General features: G+C 35.9%; 1 protein-coding gene across 5 annotated transcripts; it reads left to right on the forward strand.

The window, feature by feature from the left end:
• Positions 1-587: 587 nt before the first annotated feature.
• Positions 588-21,511, forward strand: LOC135101486 (1-acyl-sn-glycerol-3-phosphate acyltransferase epsilon-like). 5 transcript variants are annotated; one of them, XM_064005519.1, is made up of 9 exons: positions 588-789; positions 4,791-4,971; positions 5,320-5,398; positions 5,837-6,039; positions 6,395-6,493; positions 8,261-8,335; positions 18,436-18,589; positions 18,849-18,972; positions 19,105-21,511. In XM_064005519.1, exons 1-9 carry the CDS (start codon positions 713-715, stop codon positions 19,337-19,339), a joined length of 1,227 nt encoding a protein of 408 aa, XP_063861589.1. In that variant the 5' UTR covers positions 588-712; the 3' UTR covers positions 19,340-21,511. The 5 variants fall into 5 exon arrangements, with proteins under 5 accessions (XP_063861589.1, XP_063861592.1, XP_063861590.1 ...); XM_064005520.1 differs by lacking the exon at positions 588-789 and adding an exon at positions 1,444-1,717 and having other exon boundaries at positions 4,765-4,971; XM_064005521.1 differs by lacking the exon at positions 588-789 and adding an exon at positions 1,446-1,717.
• Positions 21,512-21,930: the final 419 nt, after the last annotated feature.

Here is a 21,930-nt window from a genome sequence, read left to right on the forward strand (position 1 = left end):
GAGAGAGAGAGAGAGAGAGAGAGAGAGAGAGAGAGAGGTGACCATTTGCTTGCTGCCCACCGATAAAAAAAAAAAAATGATGGTTCATTGAACTCCAAAAAGTGATACTATCGAACAAAGAGTGGTACCTCATTGTCAGAGTGAAGGCTTGCTTACATGCCATCAGAAAGGGATGGTTTACTGACCGCTGGAGAGTGATTGCATGCTGACAGCTGGGATATTATTGCTTATGAAGTATAGTTATATACGTTCTGACCATTGGTAGTTTGTATTATCGTATTTGACACACATACACGCACAGACACACATACACAAACACACACGATTTCACTTTCCTTGTGAACTCAGTTTGCGGGAAGTGGAAGGGGGGATTGCAACATATTGATGATGAGTGTAAAGTATTGCATCTTGATTACCAATATAAATAATGGATTTACAAACACTAGCATGTCAGTATGATGTAAATATAAATCATGTGGAAGGGTTGTCTTTAGAGAGAGAGAGAGAGAGAGAGAGAGAGAGAGAGAGAGAGCAAGGAGTATCTGGCATCTTGCAAACCCCCTTCCGTCCAATCTGTACAACGAACATCACGGCCTCGACCTCAGTAGTGCCTCAGTGCCTGCCTCCCGTTACCTGAAGAAGGAGGTGCAACGGGTCTCATAGTACTCAGACTCTGCTGTTCGGTGGCTGTCATTCAATCCACCAGTAAAATATGGCGACGTCAGTGGCTCTGGAAAAACTGCTGAAGCCCCTTGGAGTAAATCTGGAAACTGTAAGGACTTATGCACTGTAAGTAGTTATGTGGTTGACGTGTGAATGGGAAGGCCGGGAGAGGCGTGCCACTCTTGACATGCCGAAAATGTGAAAGTTGGTATTCATGCAGTGCTTGGTGTTATAAATGCTTGGGCGCATAAGTATGACAGCAAAGATGAGAAAGCTATGGTAGAGAGTATGACGGTGACTGTCCATATCTTTATATGAGCGAAGAAATGCGCCGTGCAAAGCCATAGATTTTTCTCTCTATAAGTGGATTTACGGGTTAAATTACAACAATAGTGAGGGAATATATATAGTTTAGGATACCTGAACAGTGCTAAGCTAGATGTTTTTGGATGGCTGAACCATCACTGAAGGGAACATTGATTAATTGATTTTCCACATTCAACAGCTGACATTGCATGCACGTGTTTTTTTGTTTTTTTTTTCGTACAGAAAGCAAGGTTATAAAGTTTGCAAAATTATATGTTGTCAATAATATAGTTATAACTTAAATATTACGTTTCTTCATTGACCCAGTTATATTGTATATTAATATATTAAGTAACAAATGTGACCCGGAACTGGTGATAATTGCCGGCTATGAGTCGTGGTGATGTAATTTGGGGAGTTACATAAGTCAGCTATGAATCGTACCTTGATCCTTGAAATAAACAGCTGAACTCAACACGTGAAATGTGTTAAGAGTTCCGGGATATCACTGAGAAGCACACGAGTTCATATAGACAAGTGTGGAGACAGTTAATTATTTATTCATTTGTCATGGAAGAAGTTATAGGTGACAGTGTACGCTGGGTGGTGCCAAAAAAAAGCTTAGCTCACTATGTCCTTCTGCCGAGATGAACCAGGCGTGAGATGTCAGAGCAGACGACGGTTTCTTAGGCTCAAAACTTAAATCAAGTCGGAACTCCGTTACAATGGGGGTCATTGGCTGTATGAGGTGAGCTGTATTTTTCTTGTATGTTTTTGGGGATAAAAGTTCATTGGACCATTTAAACTTGCTTCGGCAGGTGAGGAGAAAGTCCAAAAGAGAAGAGTGTTGTTGGTGTCATGCATGTCTTATTAGATACGGATGATGCTTCCATTCACGTGTTTATGACAAAATGAACATTCGCAAGTTGGCAGTTCTGTAGATCAAAATGAGCTATGAGTTGTTGGAAATGGATATCTTTGAGGTTATTTTTGTTAACTCATATGACAACCTGCCAAGGTTCCTGCAGGGCATGGACTGGGAAGGATACCAGCACCATAGACATGTCGCTAGTTGACAGCTTGGTAAGTCTTACTAATAGTCTTACCAATAGTCCTTATGTATTCTATTGCCGTCCATCTATAGGATAAGTAAGCCAGGTAGGAAAGCGGGGTTTTGAGATGGGGGAGGTCAAAGTAGGACAAATTTGGGAAACATCAAAACCCTGAGGAGAAAAAACACTGCTTTTTTGGGAAAATCTTCAAAAAAGTCAACAAACAGGGAATATCCATCCCCCTGTACTCCTGCAATGCTATCCTAACCTTTTGAAATCACTAACCAGGCTGCATCCCCCATATCACCTGCTATGCAATCCTAATCGATAAAATATATCCTATATTCTTTTTCTCCTTTTCTATCCCAACAGGCTTAGGTACCTGGTGGGAAAGGGGTTTTAGGGTGGGGAAGAAGCCAAATTATGCCAGATTTGGACATTCATAAAATGTCTATGGATGAGATGCCATATTTTGAGAATGGGAACTTTTTAGCCTAATCTAACTTTACCTGACCTAACCAGGGGCTTCATCTCCCCCCCCCCTGGATTCCCATTCAGAGCACAAACCTAATATAACATAACCAGTGGGGCTTTGAACCCCTCACCCCCTTTAAAGACATCTACGGAACCAGTGGGGGCAAAGCCCCCATAAGGGCACTAACCTAACTTAACAACCATGAGATGCTGTTGATAAGATTATCCAGCAGCTTCAACATTATGATTGTTGGCAGCAATAATAACATTAAGAAATTAAAAACTGTATAGTAAGTGTATAGATACTGGTCTGCTGTTATACACATCCAAAAAAAAGCATATGATAAAGTTTTGATATTTGCCTCAAATTCATAGCAATATTAGAAATTAATTATTTTGAATGTTTAGACAATTCTAAGACACTTTTCTACTATAGCACATCCATTGTAATTGCACTATTTCTGTAGTTACTGTGAGACCCATTCCTAATACCATATATATATATATATATATATATATATATATATATATATATATATATATATATATATATATATATATATATATATATATATATATAATAATAATATGACTGCACACTTTCCAAATATCACATACTCAGTCCTAACAGTATGTGTGGTATGTTCTCCAATGTTATGTAAGTATGCTCTCTAGTGGCATACATACACTAAGGGAGATGTTTTTTTTCCAAATTAACGTGTTAACTGGGTAGTAGAGGTGACAGACTTATCTGTTATGGGGATTGTGACATAGAAATAACAAAATAGGTAAATTTGCAGATGACACAAAGATAGATAGATTAATTAGGTCAGAATTGGATGCCATCGCCTTGCAGGCAGATTTAGATATGATGAACAAATGGACGGGCAGATGGCAAACGAAGTTTAATATCAACAAATGCAAAGTACTTAGCATAGGTAGAGGAAACCCACACAGTAGGTACACAATAAACAACGAAACTCTAGCAGGTTCAGGGTACGAAAAAGATTTAGGAGTTATAGTTGGCTTTGAACTCCATCTAGGAAAGCAATGCATAGAGGCCAGAAACAGGGCAAGTAGGGTATTAGGATTCATTTTTAGGAGTGTTAAAAGTAGAAGGCCTGAAGTAATACTAGAGTTATATTTGGCACTGGTCAGACCTCATCTAGACTACACTGTGCAGTTCTGGTCCCCACATTACAGGAAGAATATAGGTCTATTAGAATCAGTACAAAGGAGAATGACTAAAAGGATACAGGGCATGAGGAGTATTCCTTATGAGGCAAGATTGAAACTGTTAAATTTACATTCTTTAGAGAGATGTAGGTTAAGAGGGGACCTGATAGAAGTCTTTAAGGGTTATAACAAGGGAGACATAAGCAAAATTCCTAGGATGAACAACTAGAACAGAACAAGAAATAACGGGTTCAAGCTTGGAAAATTTAGGTTTAAGAAAGAGATAGGAAGAAATTGATTCTCAAACAGAGTGGTAGATGAATGGAACGGACTCAGTAATCAAGCTGTTAGTGCTAAGACATTAGGGAGCTTTAAGAGAAGATTAGACGGGTTTATGGATGGGGATAATAGGTGGAAATAAGTAGGTATATTTCATACAGGGACTGCAATGTGTAAGCTTGGTGGCTTCTTGCAGCTTCCCTTATTTCTTATGTTCTCATGTTCTTAAATACAAGGCTCCAAAATCAGTGTGTGATGTATTAGAACTCTTTAAGTGGTATAAGGGTTATAACAAGGGAGATGTAAGCAAAATTCTTAGGATCAGCAACCAGGACAGAACAAGAAATAACAGGTTCAAACTTGAAAAATTTAGGTTTAAGAAAGAGATAGGAAGAAATTGGTTCTCAAATAGAGTGGTAGATGAATGGAATGGACTCAGTAATCAAGTTGTTAGTGCTAAGACATTAGGGAGCTTTAAGAGAAGATTAGACAGATTTATGGATGGGGATGATAGGTGGAAATAAGTTGGTATATTTCATACAGGGACTGCCACGTGTAAGCCTGGTGGCTTCTTGCAGCTTCTCTTATTTCTTATGATCCTATGTTCTTAAATACAAGGCTCCAAAATCAGTGTGTGATGTATTATGGCTGACTGTTCATCCTATGTTTTTTTGAAAATTGTTCTTATTCTTTCCATTAGATAAATTAATTTTATTTACTTTATATAAATGGTTATTCCACTGTGATAGATTTAGGAGTTTTGGTGGACTTCAGTAAAATACCATTTGGATAAAAGATGGAGTTTCTGTTTCAGATGCTAATGATGTGTATTTGGGGCAGGTATGCATTAGGATCTGTAATGATGGTGGGTGTAGCTCCAGAATACCTTGGAGTCTGGTTGGTGTGGCGTGGGGTGAGCCTTGCCCTTCCTCCCTGGGTCTACCAGTGGGGTGATGATAAGCTTTACTCCCTCTACCAACGTCTTGTTCTCTTCTTCTTTGAAACGTGCACCAGGGTCGAGGTTTGTTACAAAAAATCTACCTTTTTTAGTTATTTAGTTAACTACAGGTACTTTATTTCCAATTCCTTAATTGATTACTTAATTGTTCATTCATTCATGCTTGCATTTGATAAGAATCTTGTAAACAAAGAAATATAAAAGTAATTTACCTAAGTAGAATCTGTTTTGTAGTCAGCTCAGAAATTTTGATTTGTGAGAAACTCACAAATGTTTTGGTTAAGTTGCATAAATAAATTAGCAGAGAATTAACCTTTGAATGTTCTAAATTACTATATTAATAAATAAATTAGCATATATATGTATATAATGTGATCAAGACAATAATGTCCTGTGTTGCATTGGTCATAGGTGGTGATGTATGGTGATGCTGATGAAGCACTGAAGAAGAAGGAGAGTGTACTGTATCTCGCTAACCATCAGTCAACAGGTGAACTTAGTATCTTATTTGAATTTATTTTCAGAAGATTAGCATCAGCTTCTATTAAGAAACAAATATCTCGTGTTGCTGTTACAGTCTTTCTTCATTTACAGATGTGTGTGTGTGTGTGTGTGTGTGTGTGTGTGTGTGTGTGTGTGTGTGTGTGTGTGTGTGTGTGTGTGTGTGTGTGTGTGTGTGTATAGAGAGAGAGAGAGAGAGAGAGAGAGAGAGAGAGAGAGAGAGAGAGAGCTAAGTGCAGCTAGATTTTAATTACTGAATTGCTGTGACTTGTATGGAAATGTCAGTTGTATGATTTATTCTGTAAGGAATTTTTGCAGAATTGAATTATAAAATTTTGTGATAATTGTCAAATTTCCCTAGAATCAGCCCACACCCTGTATAGAGCCTGCCATGAGTTATGATCTAATGTGCCTTATATCCCTACAGTGGACTGGTTGATAGCAGACATGGTAGCACTAAGGGGTGGGTCCCTGGGTCACTTGCGCTATGTAATGAAGAACACCTTGCAGCTCATGCCCCTCTATGGCCACTACTTTTATGCTCATGGCTGCATCTATGTCAAACGAGGAAACTTTAACCAGGGGAAGATGATTGCTTCTCTTGACTACCTCAGAAATCCTAATATACCGGTAGGTAAGAGCTTTGAATCTAATGTATCTCTTGGAAAACACTGTATATGTGTAATTTATAATGGCTTCAATGAAAAAAATGTATCAATACAAGCAGTCCCTTTGTTGTTGGCAGCAGCTCAGTCAAGAATAGTGATAATAAAGTGAGTCATGTACAGTATCCTCTACAGTAGAGGCTATAATATGGATTGGTGATAAGTATGCAGCAGTTTGTGTAGTATCTTTGTTTCCATAAAAGTATAAATGATATGATATTGATGTCACTTCAAAATAACTGTAGTTCTCATTTTTGTCTATAGGTGACAGAATTCATAATGAGTAAATTATGTTGAATGATGATCTATACTTTTTTCAGACTTGGCTCATTATCTTCCCTGAAGGGACTAGATACTACCCTGGCACACCCAAGGTGATCCAGAACTCTGAACAGTTTGCCAGAGACCACAACCTTCAGGTGAGTTGTGAGAAAGGTGGTGGTTTGAATGAGTTATGATACAAGGGAACAATTTTCAAACACATCTAAGAAATATGCCCTCTACATGCAGTAGCTTGATGGTGTAGTGATTAGTGTGTATAGCTCAACTGAAAGAATCACTTTGAATCTTGAGTTGGGTGCAAGTAATTTTGAATTTTCTCCTTTCTTGTTGTCATTCCTGTTTACCCAGCAGAAAATTCAAATAAGTACAGACCATAAGCTGAAGATCTGTGACCTCACAACCCAGCATCAGCTCAAGACTAACAAACCTGTCCTCTTTTGTAGAAGTGGATGACCAACAATCCTATCCTCTCTTGGAAGTATGAGTGTGGAGTTTGTGTGTATGGACCCTTGCTGCAAGAGAACACAAATGGCATATGGCACACCACAGAAAGTGGTTAACAAACAAGAAAAGATCTTTGTACTGTTACCTTCCTATTATCTGCAGTAATTGACCTAAAACTTTCCTGAGTTAGCGAATTTTCAACATATTCTAATCTTCAAAAGTACTTGTGTGGGTACAGTTGCCCTCACATATGAAGGCATGATGCAAAATACCAGATGAGGAGATGAAACTTGAAGTGCTAAAAAAAAAAGAGGGGGAGAGAGAGAGAGAGAGATAGAGAGAGAGAGAAAGAGAGAGAGAGAGAGAAAGAAAGAAAGAAAGAAAGAAAAAAAGACACTATTGTAAACCAAATATCCACTTATCTCTTGCCTTATTTTCCACAAGATCTTCTTGGTTTCTAAGGACAAGTCCTTCCTGGGCCACTTGGCAAGCGATGTGGTGGTACACATGCCGGAAAGCACAAGGGCAGGAAGACCTTAATGTACAGGTATGAGATTAAAGGTCTTGATCTCCATTGCACAGCACATGCAATACCTGTACTAAGGACTGATGCCAAACAGTTGTCTCAATTCAGACTTACACTTAGGCCACCCATGCACCTGAATTGCTATTTTGAAGCAAGATTTGAACTTTATTGTGTTGCAAGAACCATTTAGCAACAGAGATGAGCAAAGCCAAAGTGGTCAACTTAAATGCAAATTTGTACAGCATACATAGTTGCACAACTCACTTGTGAACTATCTCCATGATTTTTAAGTTTATGTATGTCTTTCCTGGATACTCTATTAATCATCATCACCATCATCAGTACCACCACCATCATCATCATCATCATCATCATCATCATCATCATCATCATCATCATCATCATCATCAACATGAATATCAATGTCATCTTTGATACAATATCTTCATTTGATGAACTTGCAATCACCATTACAGAAATACTCCCATGATGTTCTAATCTTTCATTTATTCTATTCCACACTTCATCTCCATTTACTTCCTTTTATACTCAGTTTCCCCATACTGATTTCAATAAATTTTGCTCTGATCTATCTTGGTTCATACTTTCTGATTCTTACCTATCTTGGGATACTTAACCATTCTCCAATCATACTATTTATACCCAAGTTCCAATTCTGTATCTCATTACAGTAAACTTCTACTCCAATTCTGAGCAAGGTGTTTGTCCTTGATAAATCTTGGACGTACATTTGAGCAGGTGGTGCATTTGGTCATATGAAAACTTGTTTTCTCCATTAACTTTACTATAATACCTTTTTCACTTTTACAAAATACTGGCCATAGATTTTTAATGAACTGTAGTGTTTTTTTTTTTTTTTTTTTTTTTTTTTTTTTTTTTTAAGTAGTAGCAGTAAAGAAATTTTTACCTATAGATTGCTTGCAAGCGGAACACTGTTACAGCCGATGTGGGGGGAAGAGCAGGCCAGGGTGCTGCAGTCCAAAGTCTAGTAAGGATTTTTTTTTTTTTTTTTTTTTTTTTTTTTTTTTTTTTTTCAGGGGTGTCTTGTTGGGCTGCTAAGATCTTGGAAAATGTTTATGTTTTCTTATTGTTAAGGAAATGGGGTGTTGCTAATTCATAAATTCCTAACAGGTACATATGTGGGTTTGAAATGTTTTCCAGTTTGCCACATGCTTGTCTTCCTTCACAGTATTTGCTGATGTGGGTTTCAGGTGCTTGTTTTGACCTGTGTTGGGAGCTGGCTTTGCCTTCATGTACTGTACTACTTGTTCAATTAAAACACACACACACACACACACACACACACACACACACACACACACACACACACACACACACACACACTGTGTAGTGTAGTGGTTAGCATGTTCAGCTCACAACCAAGAAGGCCCGGGTTCGAATCCCAGGTGCGGCGGGGCAAATGGGTGAGCCTCTTAATGTGTAGCCCCTGTTCATCTAGCAGGAAGTAGGTACGGGATGTAACCTGAGGAGTTGTGACCTCGCTTTTCCGGTGTGTGGTGTGTCAGTGGTCTCAGTCCTACCCAAAGATCGGTCATTATGAGCTCTGAGCTCTTTCTGTAGGGGAACGGCTGGCTGGATGACCAGCAGATGACTGTAGGTGAATCACACACACACACACACACACACACACACACACACACACACACACACACACACACACACACACTACCTGGACCTGGAAGAGGACAACATCACCAGGAATTCCTAGAGATGTAGTTTGTAGGGTCTGAGTGAGTGTGGTCCCATAGGGAGGAAACAGTGTTGTAGTTTTCGGGGCTTCAGCCGACTGGGCCCAGGTTTCAAAACAAAGATGGCCCACTTATTATTAGACTATGACAGAAGTTAAATAAACTTTGATAGATTTAATGAAAATGACCGATATGAAAGTGAGATAGGGTTTCTAAAAATGAGATTACGGATAGTGGAAAGCGATGCAGAACAGCAGAAAAAGGAGATGGAAGTAGTGTTGCAAGTGACAAAACCCATTTAGGACACACTGGAGAAGAGCCTTGGAAAAGTTGGTGAACTGGAGGAAATGAGAGTGAGAGAAAAGTGCATTATTAAGAAAATGAGGAATTACAAAACAGCATAGAGAAAGTGATGAAAGAAAATAAAGATTTGAAAGCAGAACTAGTGAACAGTGAGAGAGGGAGTCATAGATAAAATGAATGGCTGGAAAATAAGAATGATAAAGCAAATGTTGACTTTAAGGAAATAATTGAAAAGCAACTGAAAGAAAAATGGAAAATTTAGAGAAGGAAGTGATGAAGGCATTGAAAAACAATGAAGATCTGGTAAGAGATGCAGCAGATAAGAAGAAAAGTGTTATAGTTCATTGAATAAAGGAGAAAAATATAATAGCTAATTGAATAAAGGAGAAAAATATAGCAAAAACTGAAAATAGAGAAAGAAAAAACAAAAACAGTGAAGGATTTGTCAAAGAAACTAAATGATAAAGATGACACTTAATTTGAGGAAGAAGTGGAAGTTGTTCGACTAGGACCTTATCTGGAAGGTAAAACAAGACCTATGAAGATAAGACTAAAATCACAACAAGCAGCAGAAGAGGTACTAGAAAGAACAACCAAACTAAGAAAAGTAGAAGATTGTAAAGATATGAGGGAATCAGGACCATAGGGGCTCAAGCACCACCTCCCCAAATATGGAATTACACATATCCAAAGAATTGGCAACTCTTCCTTTGTCTAGCTATGATGTTTGCAACACTGTTTTCCAGCTTCCATATGGTTGAAAGTCCTGTAGTAGCAAGTGGAGTCACAACTTACTGACTTGGATTCACGTGTTGTGTGTGGTAGTTGAGTCAGGGGGCACGTTCATTCAGGACAAGTTGGGCTCAAGTCCAACGAGAGGGAGCCAGCCAGGGGGAGCATGCAATGAACAGTGCATAACCATCTCTCACTCAATCAACATTTTTCTCCATAAGAAATGCATCACCCAGGGCCAGTCACTGTGCAGCTTACTAACCTTCTTCATGCTTCCTCCCCCCAGTCCTGCCCAAACATTGTTCATACCTAGTCTTTTCCTCTGACTAACCAGTGCCACCTGTTAATCCTTTGCCTTACCATCATTACTAACTCATGATTTTAATGACTTCCTCTAGCTTAGCATTCATTTATCCTTCAATTTGTTGCTTTCTTCTAAGTAACTAATGTACTGTAGTACCAATGCTAGTATTCTCTCCTATTTTTCCAATACTCTGAACCTATGATATTTTTCCTTCATGTAGTTTATTGTATTATTATTATTATTATTATTATTATTATTATTATTATTATTATTATTATTATTATTATTATTATTGTTTTTGTGAGAACAGAAAGGTGTTAAAAACTTCATTATTTACTTCAGGTAAAACATTTTATTAAGGTTTAAATCCCAGGTCATGCAAAAAAGTATACAAACTTAAGGGGGGGGGTTACATTTTATGTACTAGTGTGCATACGCACCCTACATTTTTTTTATTTTTGGTGAAAAAATTCTGAAGAGCAGGGCTTTAGTCTAAAACTTAGTTGAAATTGATATCTTTCTTAGAAGTGGTGTTATTGTTGATAAAGTTTAGTTGCAGTTTTCTCAATTAAAAAGAAATGGTTATTGAGCCCCTATGGTCTTGATGCCCTCATTATACATTAAGAAAAACAGAAATGAAGAACAGAATAAAATGAAAGAAATGTATGAAGAGGATAAAAGGAAAAATTAATCAAAAACAGAAGAAGAAAAGACTAACATTTTTTTGGAGAGTTTTGGGAGATGGAGTGAAGGAATGGTACATAAAGGGAAAGATATAAATGAAAATAAAATAGAGAAACATATTAAAAATGAAAGACTGAATGTGATGTATACCAACATAGATGGACTGATACACAAGACACTGGAGTTACAAGACTATTTAAAAGAAAACAATCCAAAGGTGGTGTGTTTAATGGAAACCAAGTTAAAAGAAGGAAATCAGATTTTCATTAACAATAGCTACAATGTGTGGAGAAGAGACAGGATTGGTAAAAGAGGGGGAGTTGTAATGATAATGACAAGAAGAGAGGTGAAGACAAAAATACTGAAATGTGGGGAAGGAAGAGTAGAAATGTAAGTGTTAACTTGGAGGATAATATTGGAGAAATACTAATGGTAATACCAATCTATGTACCACCCAAAACAAATTCTTGAGGCAAGAAAGATTATGAGAAAATAGTAGAAGATACCATCCAGTGTTTGAGTAAATCAATCAAAAGTAGCAAAAGAGTATTATTGGTTGGTAACTCCTACTTCAAAGAAATAAATTGGGAAACGTTTGAGGCAGAAGGAAATGAGTCTGCATGGGAAGAAAGATTTCTGAAGCTGACTATGTAAAACAATGATGCAATGGGTGACTAACAATACAAAATATAGGGAAGATGACAAACCAACAAGACTTGGCCTAATATTAACAAAAGGGATTGACCTAACTAAAGAATTAAAATATGTGTGCCCCATGGGAAAAAGTGACCAAGTAATGATAGAAATAGAAACTGATAATGATGTCTGTGAAGAGGATGAATCATACAAAGAAAACAGGAGAAACTATGGGAAAGTAAATATAAATAATCTTAAAAGAGATTCTATGAAGCAAAGGACTGGGGAAAGCTGAAAAGAGCAAATGATGTGCAAGATAAATATGACATTTTTATGGAACTATATTAGACAGGAGTGAATAGATATGTCCTGCTATACAAACCTAAAGAAAAGGAAAACAGGTGTGGTTCAATGCAAGATGCAGGGCCAGTGTTAGGAATTGCAGGGCCCAGTTAGAAATCTGATGGCGGGTCCCCTATTCTACGAAAGCAAAAATTAACGTATGTTCATATTTCATGAGGAATAACAATTTCTCATTCTTCATTTCACGTTTTCAGTAGTGGTTTATTTCTTTTAGAATACAGAAAAGGCTTCAAGCGATAACTGTCATCGCTGGCATGGGGTCCCTTAAGGTGCAGGGCCCAATTTTATAAAATTGGTCAGATAGGCTTAAAACCAGCCCTGGCAAGATGTGCAAGAACAAAGAAAAAAAGAGACAAAGCATGGATAAAAATTAAAAGAAATCAAAACCAAAAAAATAAAGAAGACTTTAAGATAGCAAGAAATAAATATGTGAAAATAAGGAGAGAGGAAGAGAAAGGATATGAAAAAGATATGGTTGAAAAGTGCAAGGATGAACCAAAACAGATTCATAAATGGAAAAATGAAACTAAAGGAAAACTAGAAAGGTTGAAGGATGGAAATGAAACATATGAAGGCCCAAAAGGTATGAGTGAATTGCTAAACAAAAAGTTCCAGCAAGTTTTCTCAGAAGAATCAGAATTTAGAGGACCACAAGATGAGAAGACAAAAAAGCAAATGTGGGAAATTACCATAATCATAGAAGAAGTTTATAAAATGATGGAGGAACTGGAAGAGAAAAGCAACAGGACCAGATGGAGTATCAGGTTTCATTTTAAAAGAGTGCAGGAAACAGTTAATTGAACCAGTATATGACAGAATAAACTGCTCATTATCAACTGGAAGAGTACCTAAGGAATGGAATAGAGCACAGTGCCAATTTATAAAAGTAGAAAGAAAGAAGAATCACAAAACTATAGACCAGTATCAATGACAAGCATAGTATATAAGATCTGTGAAAAGTAATAAAGAAGCAGTGAACAAAATTTCTAGAAAAATATGATATAATATCAGAAAAACAGTATGGCTTTGGACAAAAACAATCATGTGTAACAAATTTGATGAGCTTCTATTTGAGAGTGACTGATATAACATAGGAGAGGGATGGATGGGTAGACTGTGTATTTAAATCCAAAAAAAAACTTTTGACAAAGTTCCCCATAACAGGCTACTATGGAAGCTAGACAATGTAGGAGGATTAAATGGAAAAATAATAAACTGGATGGAAAGCTTCTTACAGGGAAGAGAAATGAGAATGGTAGTAAAAAATGTAAAATCAAAATGGAGAAAAGTAGATAATGGAGTACCACAAGGATCAGTGTCAGCACCAATACTTTTCTTTATCTACCTAAATGCTATGCCTGAAGAAGTAAAGAGTTACATGAGTTAGTTTGCAGTCAATACAAAATTACAAAGACATGAAACAACAAAAACTAAAATTCTACAAGAGGATTTGAATAAAATTGGGACTGGAGTAAGAAATGTGAGATGGAATTTAATGTAAAAAAATGTCATGTTATGGAAATGGGAAAAAGTGATGAGACCAAAATGGATATAAAAATGGGAAATGAAGAAATAATAAAAGTACAAGAAGAGAAAGATGTGGGAGTGATAATGCAGGATAGTCAACAGTCAGAGAAGCATGTAGAAAAGATATCTAGAAATACATATAGAATGGTGAGAAGTATTGGAACAGCATTTTACTACATGGATAAAGATATGATGAGAAAGATAATTACCACCATGATTAGACCAAAGCTGGAATATGCTGAATCAGTGTGGTCTTCCAACAAGAAGAAACATGTAAAAAAAACTGGAAAGGCTACAAAGGATGGCAACAAAGATGGTTCCAGAACTGGAAGAATTAACATAAGAAGACAGGTTAAAGAAAATGAATCTGCTATCATTGGAACAAAGAGAAAGGGGAATTTAATACTGTTATATAAATTGTGGAATGGAGTGGAAGAATTTGATAGTGAGAAACTATTGCTGAGAGAAGTAGAAAATACTAGATACACACGAGACCACAGCAAAAAACAAAGAAAAGGAAGATGCTGGAATAACATAAAAGAAACAATTTCCCACAGAGAAATATAGAAGTATGGAACAAGCTAAGTGAGGATGTAGTATTGGCAATGAGTGTGCACAACTTTAAGGAAAAACTGGACAGGACCACACAAGTGTAGCTCAGGTCCTGTAAACTACAACTAGGTAAATATACACACACACACACACACACACACACACACACACACACACACACACACACACACACACACACACACACACATACATGTATGTATGATTGCAGTATGAGACAAATTAAAATTACCAGTAAAATTAAAGAGGAAAAGAACTTGTAAATTATATTTTCTAACAGCTAATCACAGAAGAAACATAAAAATGACAACAAGGGAAACTGAAGCTGTTAAAACATGAGAGTGGCATTTACTTATTTGGATGAAGAGATGGTGAGAAAGGTAATTGGTACAATATGTTTAAAACTTGAATATCCACCAATAGTGTGGTTTTCATGACAAAAGTGTACAAGGAAATTGGATAAATTATAGAACAGCAACCAAACTTATAATTAATTTGAAAGACTTATCTTATGATGAAAAGATAATTTAGGCTGCTGCTTCCAACCTTAGAAATGAGAAGGGAGAGAGCAGAGGTAATTACAGCATTTAGAATAGTGAAATTAGTGGAAACAATTAGATTCATATATGTAGAGCAAAATGGACATGAAGGGAAACAGAAGAAAGCTAAATAGGGCTTCTTGTAAGAGACATCAAGATGCACAACTTTCTCAATAGAGGCATAGACATAATAATGTGGATGACAGTGGTCTGTGTAAGAAATATCCATGATTTTAAGGAAAAGATGAATACTAGTAGATGTGGAAATGGGACAGTATGAGCATAGTTTCCAATATGTCATAACTAGGTATGGTAAATAGAGTTAGGTCATTACATGTGGGAAAAGAAATACATTAGATTGATCAATGATGAGAGAGGTACTGGAGACAAAGTGTATCTCACGATATACACTACTAGTTAGTTGTATGGTTCTCTCTATCTATCTATCAATATACCAGGCTGGTAATCCCACACAGGGTGAAACAGACAAAGCACCACACACTTCATCATTCACACTCTTAGTCCCACTGGGATAGTCTCATTGACAACCCTACTAGACCCAAAAGGTTAGGTATAGCACAGCTGGTGACATACTTTCATAGCAAGACCTGACAGCTTTTTATCCCTGTGGCAGGGGCTAAAAATACTGCCACAGTTTTCCTTGCATGTTGTAAGATGTGACTAAAAAGGATGGAACAAAGAAGCTAGAAACCTGCTTCTTTGTATTTGTTTCTATGAAAAGACAGACAGACTATATGTTTCTGAGAATGTATGAAATAAGGAAAAATCTGTTTGAGTAAGGTGATGTTTGATAATCAAGATTTTTATATAGAAAATTACTTTAAGAATCCAGTTGAATGTGGAGTGAGCTGTGATGTGAAGTGAGAATCTTTCTGATGAAAAATAAGGAGCTACTGCTTGCCAGAACTTTTCATCAATATCCCCTTGAGGGAGTTCTTACAAATAGATATCAGATGTAGGAGTGCATATAGTCAGATTGGTGCTAAGTTGCAGTATGCTAATCCAAATTGTGTCTAATGCAAGTGGGGTCAGTTTGCTTCAATGTCACACTGTAACATATGGGACTTATAAAACCGACAGTGAGGATGGGTCACAGCAAACCACAGAGAAGTCCATAACATGGGGCGGGGGTAATTAACTTAGGGAGAGGGAACAGGCTGCCTCTGTCCCTGCCACTCTTACCACTCTTGGTGATGCAAATTTAGCAACTTACTTGTGCTTGTATGCATGGCAACAGTGCAATTCTCTCTCACAGCCTGTAGCAGTGGAGTTGTCCTGGCTTATACCATTAGAAAACAATTCTTTATCATTTGCACTTAGTGATGAAGGCCATAGCATTGTACCAAAATAACATATTGAGTGTGCGAACACCAACTAGGGAAGATAAGAAGATTGGATGGACTGAAATATATGTAGATGATATAAACAGTAAGCATTCATCAGCAGCTATGTGTAAACAGTGACTTTTTATCATTATTATTATTATTATTATTATTACTATTATTATTATTATTATTATTATTATTATTATTATTATTATTATTATTATTATTATTATTATTATTATTATTTTTATTACTGTACTGTACCACTTTTTACTCATTAAGCTTTTGATGTTTTATGAACTCTTGTATTTAATACCTTCAGTTACACACATGAAAAAAATTGAGCATTGTAAGTAGTCTTGAAATATTCAAATTTTTGTGTGGCCTGTATCAGTCTGGTTGGAACTATAGTAATTTTCTCCCATCAATTTTATTAAAACTGATGTGAATTGCATCTAATGTGGGGCATTTGTGGAACCTTCTCCCTGTCTTATGTCCTATCTAGCTGTGTGTATATATATATATATATATATATATATATATATATATATATATATATATATATATATATATATATATATATATATATATATATATATATATATATATATATATGTGTGTGTGTGTGTGTGTGTGTGTGTGTGTGTGTGTGTGTGTGTGTGTGTGTGTGTGTGTGTGTTTGGTTTTGTTTGTGTGTGTGTAATGTATTTTTAAATACTGAGGAGATTGAGGATGTATTCATCATATATGCTGGCACACAAGTCAACTTTTGATCCCAAAAACTATTTCTCCAAAACCAGGGGTGGACTTTTATATCAAATATAAAATGTGAACCTTTACTAGTGAGGGGTAAACAAGTGAAATTACTTGCCTGACATTTATCGTATACGTCTTCCCATAATTCACAGTCCACCACAATTATTTCCTACTGAAACTCATGTTTGGTAAGTCTATTTGACATAGAGATTATAATATCAGTGATTTGGCTTATAGGTTAAACTAAAATTTTACTGCCCTACAAACCTGCCATTCACATCAGTTGATATGCCGTAACACTCACTGTACATCACTTAATGTAATTCCCACTATATGTGTTTATTTCCTACTGGAATGCATGTTTGGTAAATCTATGTAACATAGTGATTTCCATATACTATCACAGAGATTTACACATACTACATTACAGTAGTAGAAAACATAACCTGCAAATCCACTATTTATAATTGTTGATCGGTGTGTCACCAGCACCAAGTGGCCAGTTGAACTTATGCAGTAAATATTTGTTAAGCTACCTTATTTTTATGAGATACTGTAATTTTTTTTTCTTTCCATACAATAGGGGGTGGTGAAGTAGTGCTGCATTCTTTTATGGTGGTCATCTTATCTGGCAAATATAGGCCCAAACCTCAATTACACAGAATTTTAGGGGTAAACATATTCATTGGATTGGCTTGTATGCTGGCATATATAGTATGTTGTTAAGATAAAGAATACTTGGTGGAGGGCTAAGGTCTGGAATTAAAGCATTGATTAAAGAAAGGAAAGGAAATGCATGGTGGGCAGATGAGATTAAAGAAGTGTTAGACAATGATAGGAGAGTATGTGTGAGAGTTCTGTTAAGGGGAATCATCCCTAACAAGAAAAGATGGAAGGAAAAAGAAGATATGAACTGAACATGGAGGTGAAACATAAGTATGATAGTGGAAGAATGTTTAGAGAAATAAAGACTAAAAAGAAAAGAAAAAGAAAATTTTACTTTAGATGCTCATGAATGTGGAAAATCTATGAATTGTGACAAGAAAGAGTTTGGAGGAAAGGTATGTTATGTATGAACAATATCAAGAATGGCCAAAGGAATATATAATTCTAATGGCAAGAACAATTTTGACCAACTTAAACAAACATTGGGACTCCCCCAGATTTGAGCCATTCCTGAACAATATGTTATTAAAATGTGGTAATTGTGTATCTGTCTTTATAGTTGGTAGCATTGTTATATAGACAATTTTAAAATATGGGTACATTGTAGTGAAAGCCATCTAAGGGTTAAGGGTAATATAAATTGCCACTGGGACATTTTTCACCAGAAGACACCTTCCATGATAATTCAGAAGTTCCAAACCTGAAGAATCAGTTACTGATCTGTATGATTAACATCTTTTATCAACCATATGTTTGTCTTCAGTTAGTATTAATAATTCTTGCTAACACTTACCAACTCTTTGAACTGATGATAATGAAATAACATATGTACTGTATTTACCTTCATGCAGATGCAAGTACTATGTGAGTAAGGTGTACATTTTTATGATCCATAATTCAACCTATTCTCTTCCAGTAATGTCCCACATTGCTTCCTCATTTCATTCCTCCAGATACTTCAGCATCACCTGGTGCCAAAAGTAAAGGGAACCTGGTTAGTGACCAAGCATCTTCATGACAAGTTTGATGCACTGTATGATGTATCTGTATTTTACGAAGGAACTGTTGATCAGTCAGGTGTGAGAGGCAATGCACCACAACTTATAGGTGAGTCCTTCACACTTGTCATAGTCACACATTTAAAGGTTACTTCACAGTACAGCAAAAAGGGAAAAAAAAATGACACCTGACACTTTTAGCACTCCTTCACAATAGACTTGGAAAAACAGATTTACTTTCAAGGAGATATGCAGATATGTTGAATCCTCAAGAAAGAAAAAGGTGTGACATTAGCTTGCTAAATAAAACAATAAGATAAAGATGTTACAAGCTTTATACATCTATTTGGTATTTAATGTTATTGCAGAATTTCTGTTGGGCAAGTGTAAAAGGGTTCACATTCATATACGCCGCATTCCCATGAGTGAGGTGCCGCGAGAAGAGGACAGTCTTAGAGCCTGGCTACATAACTTGTATGCTGAAAAAGATAAGTAAGTCAGTCTGAAAGAACTTACTCTTTATGCTTCCATGAATTTGATTAATTTGATCACATTTTATTAATTTGACTTTTGCTTTGTATGTATGGATTATGTGCAAGGTTCTGATGAGGATTCTTTCCACAGGCTGGCAGAGCACTTCTTTTCCAAGGATGCAACACAGAGGGCTACTGTGCAGAAGACGCTCGGAGGCAGAGTTTCCCATTTGGGGCTCTGGTCTACCCTTTCTTCCTTCATATTTTTTACAGCCTTGTCAGTGCCCTTTTTGTGCACAAAGATGGGACATCAACTCTATCTCCATCTACTTATGTATGGCACCATGGGTTCCTATGCGTGGTTGGCCATACGCTCTGTTTGCTAGTGCCATCAGGAGGAATAGTGATATGCACAAATTGGATCTTGACCTCAGTGTACTTATGGCTGTCAAAGGAATGATTGGCTGGTTGGTGCTATTTAGGATCACATATTTTATTACCTTTTATAGCTGAACATGCTTTACTAGAGGCAAACAAATTTAAGTATCTATTCTCCCTTGATGATGGTAAATATATTACTGCATATAGTCTGAAATAACTTTCCATAGGAACTGAACGCATTGGAAATACTGACAGCTTCATTTAGGTATTGTATTTTGTTCCAAAGTGAAGCCTAAATGACTCAGTGAAGGCTCTTATTTGGGAATCAGAAATTAATGCAGTATAATAAAATGCCTACTAGTAAAGTCAATAAATATAAATTTGATATATAAAAACGTAAAACAAAATTAGTGTGTAAGGAGTGCAGCTGTATGTGGAATGCTGTAGGTAAACAAATATTTTTTGTATGATATTAATGTTGGTTGTATTTTTTTCCTCCTACTTTTAGTCACTTTAAGTCTGGACTTTTAGTGTTTTAGAATTTTGGAAAATTCAGTCATCTTTTTCAATAGTACTGCTAGTTATATACATGTTAGGTGAAAGGAGACATAATTCTTAGATTACTAAGATGATATCTTTTGTGTTACACAATCTTGTTAAGAAGAAAAGAAAGCAAGCAACATTGAATTTGTTAGTGTTTTTTATCATGAGAAGCTTTCATAAAAATTATAACATTTTACCTTTATCATTAGTTTACAATAAAGTTAATGGAGTGAAAATGGAAGTGCACCAATCTGACAGATTATGACAATCCTACACAACTTGTAAGCTAAGGACAAGTGTATGTAAATTGTGGATTGGTACATTTCTCCCCTCTAACAAAGATTGTCATTAACTAAACAAAGGCCAAGCATCTAACCATCATACCTCCAGCTACTAAGATGCATTTTCCATTTATAAACTAAGAAACAAAGTCATATGTATGTATGTGCTGTTGCTTCCTGAGTTTTTTTATTTTTTATATTTTTTTATTTATTTTTTTATTTATTTATTTTTTTCTAACATCTTACTTTATCAGATATGCTGACATGTGTCATTTGTGGTGGTCATTTCCTTTGCACTGTTTTCCTGCATGAATTTGATGTGTTTCAGCAAAGAACAAATGTTAGATATTTTTAATGTTCTTCATACTTCAGTACTATGTATTCATTGAGAATGGTAATGAAGGTATTAAAGTTCCTGTTTGGCTTTGATCTTCATGCTGATATTGGGACTCCTGTTTAGATCTTAACTATACAGGAAGTGCTGCATTTACACTCGCACTTATAAGTAACATCACAGTTTATGTTACCTTTCATTCAGATATTGATACATGATAGTCTTGGAGATCTACTGAAATATTATATCTTGCAATGAGTGTCACTATTTTAAAGAACTAGTAATGTAATTAATTACACATAAATTCTAAGAGAATAAAAGTACTAGTAGTCATAAGAAAACAACCATCACATTGTGCTGTCTTATGAAGGGGTGTCAGAATTATTAACAGGCAGGGTTCTTATTTATGAAGCAATAATAACTCCAGTTTAAAAAGTAAAATTTAAATTTTTTTTCATTTTTCATGAAAATTTTCACTTATGAATTACTTTAAAAAATAATTATTATGTAACCTAATTTATGATTACATAATGTTGACACTTATTTACTTGATGATATCATGGGACAGGAAATTCAACTGTTAATGCACAACACCATGGATTCTCAAGCTTACAGGAACAACTCTACTATTGATGCTCAGTTCCAGTCTTGCATGGCTTTAGTACCAGCCAGTGTTTCACCACCAGAGATATCCTGAATACTTAAAATGAATTATATAACAGTTTAATAAATAAAATATAAAAAGTCCTTTAGCAAGATGTGGGTAGAGATTATTAATTAGATTATAACATGCTCATATAGAAAATCAGTATCACTTGCTAAAATATTTGCTTATATTTCAGGAGCTGATGTAACAAATTAATGTTCTCAAAATCAAATCAATAATTATTGTGAAACATAATAAAGTACTCATAGTAGTACTTCATATACGAAGAGCTAATCTTAAAGATTTGTGTGAGAGAGAGAGAGAGAGAGAGAGAGAGAGATACTGTTACATCAAATACATGCATGTGAAACCATAATGCTTTTCATGACACCTACAGAACTAATGCTATATATAGTCAAACATAATTTATTAGTGTTACTGAGATAACAAGGACCATAAATTGAAAAGCGATGGCAAGTGTGACATCATCTCAGAGGCTGATTCAAGTGAAAATCACCTCTTGTTGATAAATATAAAGTAAAGATTAAATGTACCACTCCTGTGAGAACACTGATTTAATTAAGTGGGCATATTAGCAGTACTAACTGCATCATAATTGTGGCATCATCTCATAGAGACTGAGTCAAATGAACATCATCATTATTACTATTGTTGATAAATAAATAGTATAGATCAAATGTACCACTCCTATGAGAAAAGTGGATGCATTAGTGGCACTAATTGCATTATAATTGTGGCGACTTCCTCTTAGCAGTATTTACATTTACCAGT

Source organism: Scylla paramamosain, chromosome 6 (genome assembly GCF_035594125.1).
Source record: "Scylla paramamosain isolate STU-SP2022 chromosome 6, ASM3559412v1, whole genome shotgun sequence".
In the NCBI taxonomy this organism is placed as follows: Eukaryota; Metazoa; Arthropoda; class Malacostraca; order Decapoda; family Portunidae; genus Scylla; species Scylla paramamosain.

Excerpts from the sequence above, each read along its gene's own strand:
- LOC135101486 (XM_064005519.1), top strand. The coding sequence starts at position 713 with ATGGCGACGTCAGTGGCTCTGGAAAAACTGCTGAAGCCCCTTGGAGTA. Across the intron at positions 790-4,790 it reads ACTGTAAGGACTTATGCACT|GTATGCATTAGGATCTGTAA; the intron begins GTAAGTAGTTAT and ends TATTTGGGGCAG. Across the intron at positions 4,972-5,319 it reads AAACGTGCACCAGGGTCGAG|GTGGTGATGTATGGTGATGC; the intron begins GTTTGTTACAAA and ends CATTGGTCATAG.